The following is a 9,554-nucleotide window of genomic DNA, read 5'->3' as shown; positions in this document are numbered from 1 at the left end:
GTCTCATGAAAAATATTTTACATATTATTTGTTAAGAATGATATTTTACATTCTTTTTATAAAGTATAATGAAAAAATAAATATTCATTTATTTTAAAAATAAATATACATTTATTTTAAAAATAAATTAAAAACTAAAAATATATTTAACTATAAATTTAATATTATTAATTAATTTTATTTGATGTATAAAGCGTGAGACGTACAGTTATTTTTTAAATAATATGCAAATGAATGATATGTACTGTACAAATTTCAAGAGTCATCCCATATATTTTTATATGCATTGTGTCTTACTCTTAACTTTTCATTTCAAACAAATATTAATTAATATAGCCTAATAAAAGTAACAATTTTCAATTTTGGGCACAAAAAAGAAAATAAAATTTATATAGAAAACGTCTAAACCAAAATTTACTTATTTTTTTAGGAACTAATTAGAAAAAAAATTTAAACTTTAGAATTAATATCACTGTGATTACAGATAAATTATCTAAGTCTTAATTCGAGAGATACCACTAAAAAAACAAATAAAGTAATATTTTTAGGATAAAATTATAAAAGGAAGACCTTTAATAATTCAGAGTGCCTTTGTGCCATAAGAAATAGGATTAAATATGTTTTTAGTTCCTAAACTATTGGTCGTTTCTGGTTTTAGTCCCTCTTTCAAAATAAGGTACAATTTGGTCTTCATTGTTTTCGAAACTTTGGTTTTAGTCTTCGAAAACTAACGCTGTTAAAAATGTGCTGATGTGTCTAACGTCTCTGTCCACGTGTAATTGTTTTTTTGCTGACACGTGTAATCAGTGTCAACGTGTAATTGCTTTTTTGCTGACACGTGTATTTTTAGGCAGAGATGTTAGACACATCAGCACATTTTTAACGGGGGTAGTTTTCGAGGACTAAAACCAAAGTTTCGAAAAAAATGAGGACCAAATTGTACCTTATTTTGAAAGAGGAACTAAAACCAGAAACGACCAATAGTTTAGGGACTAAAAACATATTTAACCCTAAGAAATACTTCACAGTATAATTTTAATCCCAATAATCATTCCAACTTAAAATTAAATTAATCTGCTTTATCACTCAGTGTATTATTATTAAGGTTAAATATGAGTAAACATGATTAAAATAAAATAATAAACAAGTAATAAATCTTATTAAACTAAAATAAATATAATATTATAAAAAGAATTCACTCATAAATAATTTTTACCTATAAAATTAATAATTCATAAAAATATGAATAACAATAAAATACTTTAATTATTATTATTTTTTTAAAATTATATTAAATATTTACCTGAACAATTTCATAATTAAAGTGAAAGCAAATTATGAAAATAAATAATAGTTTGAAAAAGATTTGTTTTTTCATTACGCACTTTTATAGATAATGAAATCATAATTGTGTCTAACACAGAGATTTGATCAAATTAATGTTTACAATTAATATTAATTAGTTTAGTTAAATAATGAGAAATTTAGAGAATAACATGATAACTAAAACATATAACAATCATGTAATTAAGAAAAATTTAACATAAAATGAATAAAAAAAGTAGCAATAGATAATGAAGAGTACCAATAAACAATGTTATTGTTTTTTATTTTCTCTAGTTATTGATTACTATTCTATTAATCTTCTGTCACTCACAATCCTTGTGTTGCATTGTCAAAGGCTAAACCTGCTCCAATCTTGTGATTTTCGAGGCTCAAACACAAAAGCTCTACCGTCTGTTAGCCCCACAACAAATTGGCTTGGCATATGTGGATGTGCAGCAATAGCTATTGGAGACATGCTTGAACTGCAATAAACAAAATAACAAATAATATAATTATAATGTCTGCCAAGGAGTATGCAATATGTAAAAGTTGAAAAAATTGTTATTAATTTTCTTTTGGAGTGTACGAACAAGGTTCAATGAACTAGTGGCGAGACAATGCACAATGCAGTGTGACAGAAACCAAAAAATCGAACTGTTTCATCACAAGTTTCTGAACCCTATTCCAGAGAACTCGTAGTTCTTTGAAAGAGAGTTGACCACTGAAGGGAAATTACAGAAGAAGAAAATTGGAGATTTCAATATTTTTTGAAGAAGATGCTTATGGATGGATTATCAAAGTCGATCGGTACTTCAAGGTAAACGAAATGGATGACTATGAGAAGCTGGGTGTGGTATTAGTAGCATTAGAAGACCAGACACTGAATTGGTACCAGTGGGAGGAACAAACACCTTCACCAAGTTGGGTCCAGTTCAAGAAGGTAGTAATTCAGAGGTTTCAACTAAAGTTAGTACAGAATCGTTTTGGGTCATTGTTGAGCCTTAAGCAAACTGGGCAGTCATGGAATATAGGAAGCAAAATGCACCCAGTTTTCCATGTTTATGCACTGAAGAAATCGATCATTGCAACAATCACCAACCAACCGTTAGCTCTATTTTCAGCAGATGATTGGGAATTGAAGGTTCAACCAGGAAAAGCGCTTACTGTTAGAAGGAACCAACAAGGAGATCTCAAAATTCTTATTAGGTGAAAGGATTTTCCAAACTTTTTAAATTTGTGAAAAACTATATCTACACTAAAGGAGCATTTTCATGATTTCCACCTTGAAGACAAGTGCATCTTGAGGATGCATATAATTTCCTAATGAACTTCTTTAAAAAATTCTCACCAACACATCGATAATTTATTATGGTGACCACTTAAACTCTTATAACAATAAAAATACATAATAACTCCATAACCACATACGGAGAATAAAATAAACTCATCAAAACATACCTTGGGATTGTAGAAATGTAAGTTGAGAGATTAATCTTACAACGTAGTTGAAACTTTAAAGTATCAAGTATTGCCACAGTTCCATCAACAAAACTGACATACACAGCTTGACCATCAGATGAAAAAGTTGCTTGGCAGATAACCCCTGCAACTCTTGGAACCCACTATCATGAAACAAAAAGTTTGTACATTTATTTAGTAACAAACAAATCGCTTTATACGAAGAAAACAATATCATAAGTGAAGGGAAAAAGGAAAAACCTGGTTACAACATTTGAGATCAGTTGCTTCATACATTGCAAGACAATCACTTCGTACAACAAGAAAGTGCTTCTGATATAGGTGAAATTGAATATGTGTCTCAGATGGTATATCTGGCACTCTTTGTCCATATATTTTCAAGTACCCATCTTTCAGTTTTTTCCATTCATTGGTGTTCCATACAAAAATCTACAAGTGATAATTAAAAAATGACAAATCAAGTTAATATGGAGCCAACAGAAAAAAAAGACTAACTTATATGTTATAAGATATTGAGATTAGGATTTTTTTCTTAATTTTATTATTTTTATCTAATGAGACTTACCTTCACACTTATTAAATTATTTTTAATATATAAAAATAATTTCAAAATAAGGTATTATATACTAACCTGATCTTTTACACCAATGGAAACAAGGAGATCAAAACTAACTGAAAATGCAAGGTCGGAAACTCTTTGGGTGTGACCTTCAAGTTTGCTTATAATCTGTACAAAAGTAAGACACAAAAAGTTATACCTTGAACCTCTTTTAAGTAGAAAGGTCATGAAATATGTTTCTCAACATAAAACTTGTATACCTTATTTGTACTAGCGTTGTATATAATTATACTGAAATCATCCAAACCAATAGCGAGTATATTATTATCACGAGGGTAGAAGGCGAGACAAGTTGGCATAGGTGGTGGTGGCATGATAGTCACCAAACTCTGTATTTATTGGACAATGTATAACATATATTATCAAACAAATCATAGTTTCATAGTAAACATGTCCTAGCAAAATTATAAATGGTAGCGTAATGTCAAATAAAAAAACAAAAATAACAAATGGGTAATATTTATAAATGAATGAGCATAATAAAAGAGGTATACAACATGAATGAGCATAGGATGAAAAAGAGGTATACAACGTCATGACAAAATGAAAAATCAATTATTTTGATTCTGGAAAAAGTTTATGCATAATGATAGCTTTTACAACTCTTATAAATATAAGGATAGTTGAGATTTTTATTAAAGAAACTAAAAATATTGATCGTCTTTGATATGATTAGAGTTACTTATATTAAATAACTAGCATTATTTTTAACATAAAATCATAATACTTAATGTTTGTAGGTTTTTATATTCTTATACATTATTTAACTCTCTCATTTATACTTGAATAAATAGAATCAAACCTTCCATAATAATATCAAAATATTAAGATTAAACAATTTCATATAAATGAAGAACATTTCTTTGATATAATAATTTTTTATCTTTTTGGTTTACCTTAAACGAGAACATGTTGAAGAAGGAGATTGGTCCCCCAGATGTTGACATGAGATATAAATCATTCTTTGATAAGGAGAAAGAAGAAATTGGGACTCCACTATATGAACTTGCAAGTTCATTGCTCATCAATTGAAAGTCACTCCTTGGTTGCCAAATGTGAGGAGAAACTTGTGTAGTTACCTACATGGATTACTTGTATTTTATGATAAATTCAACTACAAAGTAAGTAAACTAAAGATATGAAGGTAGGATGGGAAAAGGGAAAATTAAAAAATAAAATAAAATGGATTTTATGTTTCCACTTACCTTGCCATCCGGGTTAAGATTATTACATGGCCACTTCCAAAGTAGATGATTACCATTTGATGCCAATGCCAAAATGCCATTTCCCTCATTGGTGTAAGTCAGTCTAACTATCTGTTTTATCATACAGAAGTTAATGATAATTTCTTGTTTTTTTGGAACCGACAAGTAAATTCTAACTGTTTGTGCAAAATTGTTAAAACTTTCATTCTCAACTTAGTATGTGTGACAATAATGTAATTAATCCATGTGATCCGGTAGTAATTGTTATGTTTGATGGCAATTATCTTTGAAAATTTATGTGAAAGGGGAGTTAAACATTTCAAATAGAGCTATATACAATAAAGGATGTCATGTTAAACTATCTTTTAAAATTAGTGATAATACGTGTAACTTTTAGCAATAATCCTATAAAGCATTGCCTTAAAATGTCATACCTTGGATATTTTGGGATGAGTTGGAAGCTCCAAGAATTGACAAGGGGACGACTCACAAATATCTAAGTAATTTGAAAGCTTTGAGTTTTTATGAGATTCTTCAATTGAATTTGACCTCCTATCTTCCAAGCCTTTTCCATACCCATTCTTTTACAAAACCCAAGTTGAGATCAGGGCAAACAAAAAAAAAATTATATTATGTGACAATGCTTTTCAAGTGAAATTGAAAATTGGAAACAATAACAAAACCAAGATTAGAGGTTTAGCAAGCAGCAAAAAAAATAGTCATAACAGTAATCATGGACAAAAACAATGTTGTTGGAGATGCTTTTGGTTTTTTTTTTTTTTTCTCAAACCTTCCTGTATCTTTTATATAATCAACAGTGTTTAACAAAAGAAATCCAACTAACCTCCTTTGACACCTGGGAGGGTCTTCCCTGCAGTGATAATACATTATGATCCTCCATTGTAGTTTCTAGAGAAAGGACATGGATCATTACCATCATAGACAATAATTGAAATGATTTCATTAAGCAAGAAAAAATCTCAAGAACACCCAGATTTGCTAATACAGCACAAAATGCTACAAAGACAATTAAAGCATAAGAGTTAGAATTGCTATTTGAGAGATGCATACCAGATTGCAAGTTTTCAATTGAATCACTGCCTTCTGATTGCAAAGATGAAGGGTTCAAGCTCGACCCGCTAACACGGTCCATCAGAAAGGTTTTCATGTCAGAAACTCCAAGTGGATCTTTACAAACTTTATGTTGCCAATTCAAACTGACAGAATGAACAGCAAGTAAATTTTACACCAACAGCTGAAAAGCACAGGCCTATGTCGAGAATAGAAACAAGCAAACACAATTGCTATATGTATATTATTATCATCTCTAAGTTGGAAAAAATAGTGAAACCTTTGGTTCAGAAGATAATATAATCTCTGTTTTCTAAAGGTAGGAAACTTCAATTTTCCATGTAACTGAGGATTTTCCTCAACGAGTTTTATAATACCATCTGCAACAATTTTCCTCACAGAATTTGCATCTCCATACGTTGAAAGTGATGCATGCTCCCTGATCAGACCCAGAAAAAATTTAACCTTAAAGCACATCAACCTCACATGTAAAATTAGAACACTGAAAATTGAGTTGTACCTTATATCGTTGACTGTCAAAAGCTGAGTCATTTCATTAAACAGATCTTCGTGCCCGGGAAAAAAGACTTTTAGATCCTTAAGGAGAATATCTAAAGCCTTGCCACGATCGTGACTAATGAAAGATGAAACAAACTAGTTTAGAGATGTTAGCATATTTATCCTATTTATCATCGTTATATTGGGTAAAGGATTATTTTATTTATCATGATTAATATTGTGTTTAGGGTTATCCTATTGTATCTAGAGTTATCCTAAGTATCAATTTATTTTTATAAATAGAAGATTATGAGAGGGATCAATCAAGCCTTCTAAACTTATTTTATAGTTTAATTCTCATATCAGAGCAGGTTGTCTGAGTTTCTTCCTACTCCGTCTTTGTTGCTGCCGGTGGCCAGCGCTGCCATCGACGACCTTAAAAATTTCATCTTTTCTGAAATACAGCAATCCTACTCTCCTAATAATATCATATATTTCCAATGCCTTTTTTTTAGTGGTTTCCCACCGTCATCTACTACCATCCGCTACCTCAGTATAGTTCGACGACCAATCGATCGGGATCGCCTCCTTGAGCGACAACCAATCCTGTCGGTGTCGAGGGCTAGTTCTCATCCAGGCGTCGCCACACGCGTCTCATTCTCAAGGAGCATGACCCAGGTCGCTGCCTCATTCTCCTCCACACGCACCGTCACGAACAACTCCTTTCGGATTAGCTTCCAGCTCGTGTTTGTCACAAGTCACCTTCCCAATGTCAGAATCATATGGTGCCACTACCGTCTCGCTGGACTTAAAGAAAAAAAAATTATTTGTTTCAGCATTGTTCCTTAGCCTCTTTCATAATGTGTGTTTTGCATATTTAGCACCTGTGATGTTCCTGATGGCTTGCGTCATTTATTTACAAGAGAATCGGTGTTATTAGCTGGTTAACACCAAGGAGTCTATTTGGGAAGTCTATTTCTAGCAAGATTCAGAATCTTAGTCAAACAATATCATCAGTCCCTTGTTAGATCTGTTTTTGGATGCTTTGATGAATAAAGGAGGGCATTATAATCTTCCACCCTCACGATTTGTCATCGGCGCATCGTCATTTCCGTCGTTTTCTGTGAGGGGCCACAGTATGCCCCATCAGTCAGTGATGACAGTCCCTGCAGTTTTGTCCTTTCAGCCACTGCAGGCCCCCATCACCTCGTCAGTCAATGATGACAGTTACTATAATTTTGTTGCTTCCAATCATTACAGGCCCCATCAGTCAGTGATGTCAATTTAGTCCCTACAGTTTGTCGTTGTACATACAATTTGTATGATCTAGCTTGAGAGGGAGTGTTAGGATATTTATCCTATTTATTATCATTATATTGTGTTAAGGGTTACCCTATTTATCATGTGTTTAGAGTTACTCTATTTATCATGATTATATTGTGTCTAGATTACTCTAATTATCATGATTATATTTTGTCTAGGATTACTCTAATGATCATGTATTCTTGTATCAATTTATTTTTATAAATAAAAGATTATGAGAGTAATAATCAAGCCTCTACAATTATTTTACAATTTAATTATTAAGAAACATAGATATGGAAATTGATCCCTAAATGAAAACTTAGGATTTCTTTGAGAATAATAAGATTAGCCCAATGAGGTTTTTCTTAAACTGACAAGGTCCTTCCAATTTCTAAGACAGTATAAAGCTTACATGTCCAATGCTTCAAGGTACTTTTGTTTTCTGATTTCAAAGTATATTTTGGTTGAGTGCATGTTGTCATCTATTCTTGTAAATCTAGAAAGATAGCTCTCTGCTTCATTCCATTTTCCAACAACTAACATCTCCTCAAAATGCTTCATGTTGAAGTATAGCCCACTTTCACATTCAAGCCTATGAATAAGAGAATAAAAAATTAAAGGAAACAAAATGTCAAAAGATGGTGAAAACAAAACTCAGAACTGAATTTATATACAGAGGGTAACCCACCTTTGTGCAGTTTCCTTCAACCCCTCTTCATTGAGAAATTGTAAGGTTAAGAAAACAAGATCTTTACTTAGAGCAGAGTTCTCCATTACAAAATTATCAACCCTGCATCGTAATTATATAAAAATCAAAACTTTTTCTCAAATCATGATAATTGTCCAATTCAAATACTCAGAGCAGTTTTTTTATTGAAATGGCAAACTGATTGAGTATAGAAAATTTGCATGCACTATTAAAAAATGAGAAAAAAAATAAGGGATCGGAAATGAAACACACAAAGAAAGGTGCAAAGGTTCACCCAAAGCGCAATCAAAAGGAGAAAAAAAGAGATGAAAATTAAGAAGAAAACATGAGAAGGTTTTTTTTAAAGGTTTTTATGAAAATAAACCTTTGTGTAAGAAATGTTGGCCAAACCAGGTTAATATATAAGGATCAGTAGCAGGTGGACAAGAAAGAAAAATAACTTATTATGATAAGCACAGTGACTTATCTATCTTGTCTGTTCCTAAGTGTCTCGGTAGGTGGGGACCACCAGAACACATGGTTTTTTTCTGTAACTGGTACATTAAATACTTAATAAAATCTCATAATATTTTATTATATATAATTAATGCAAGTGAAAGGAAGTTATTTCAATCCTGTAATGTTTATTAAATAAAAAGTATAAAAATTTAAATGAAGAGTAACTCTAATTCTAGAATAATTGTTTTTTTATATCAAATTAATTAGTGTATATATTATATATAATGGTACTTTTTTTTATTTAGTATTAAGTTATCAACCATCTCAATTATTTAAAAATAATTACTAACAGGCTTCCTTTTAAATGTTCCTATTTTTATGTGTAAATTTTTGCCCATGTTTGATAGTTTTGATTAGAAAAAATTATAAAAATTATTTATTTTTACGATATAGAAAACATTAAACAAACTCGTTCTTAATTTATGCAAACTTAGTAGCATTTTAATATAGATCTTACTTAAATATATGAAAGTTTTTTTTATTAAAAAGTTATTCAATTTATAAATAATCTTCTTTAGATTATAACAAAAAATTCATAATATATATATATATATATATAAATAATGTATATTAAAAATATTCTTATTTATATTTAAGTGTCCTGCATTTATTATTTATATTATTGGTAGTTTTTCAAATGATTATTATAATTTATTATAAAACAGGATGTCAAACTGTCTTACATCATAACTTCTTCGTTTTAATTCATAATTTAATAAAAGTTCCAAAATCTTTAATAGTAATGAACTATTTATTCTATTAAAATTAACTAGTTCATTAATTTTCATAATAAAAACATTATATAACTAAATAATTCATTAAATGCCTTGTACAATTACAATTA

The 9,554-nt window shown here is 30.2% G+C and overlaps 1 protein-coding gene across 2 annotated transcripts; it reads right to left on the bottom strand.

Annotated features, from left to right (window-relative positions):
• Positions 1-1,500: 1,500 nt before the first annotated feature.
• Positions 1,501-8,566, bottom strand: LOC108330975 (topless-related protein 1). Of its 2 annotated transcripts, none has more exons than XM_017565575.2 (15): positions 8,465-8,566; positions 8,192-8,293; positions 7,916-8,095; positions 6,221-6,334; positions 5,981-6,139; positions 5,701-5,846; positions 5,474-5,538; positions 5,064-5,210; positions 4,630-4,740; positions 4,321-4,503; positions 3,625-3,753; positions 3,437-3,532; positions 3,046-3,234; positions 2,785-2,948; positions 1,501-1,808 (listed from the first exon to the last, which is right to left on the bottom strand). In XM_017565575.2, exons 2-15 carry the CDS (start codon positions 8,275-8,277, stop codon positions 1,676-1,678), a joined length of 1,902 nt encoding a protein of 633 aa, XP_017421064.1. In that variant the 5' UTR covers positions 8,278-8,293; positions 8,465-8,566; the 3' UTR covers positions 1,501-1,675. The 2 variants fall into 2 exon arrangements, with proteins under 2 accessions (XP_017421064.1, XP_052731951.1); XM_052875991.1 differs by having other exon boundaries at positions 8,487-8,566.
• Positions 8,567-9,554: the final 988 nt, after the last annotated feature.

This window comes from Vigna angularis, chromosome 4 (assembly GCF_016808095.1).
Source record: "Vigna angularis cultivar LongXiaoDou No.4 chromosome 4, ASM1680809v1, whole genome shotgun sequence".
Lineage (NCBI taxonomy): Eukaryota > Viridiplantae > Streptophyta > Magnoliopsida > Fabales > Fabaceae > Vigna > Vigna angularis.
The sequence above is the reverse complement of the archived record's forward strand: the minus strand, read 5'-3'. Positions and strand labels throughout refer to the sequence as shown.

Bases quoted from the DNA above. Each gene is read 5' to 3' on its own strand.
- LOC108330975 (XM_017565575.2), bottom strand. From the start codon at position 8,277: ATGGAGAACTCTGCTCTAAGTAAAGATCTTGTTTTCTTAACCTTACAA. The intron at 6,140-6,220 runs GTACAACTCAAT...GGGTCTGATCAG, and splicing joins TTGACAGTCAACGATATAAG to GGAGCATGCATCACTTTCAA. The intron at 3,754-4,320 runs GTAAACCAAAAA...CAATAAATACAG, and splicing joins TCAACATGTTCTCGTTTAAG to AGTTTGGTGACTATCATGCC.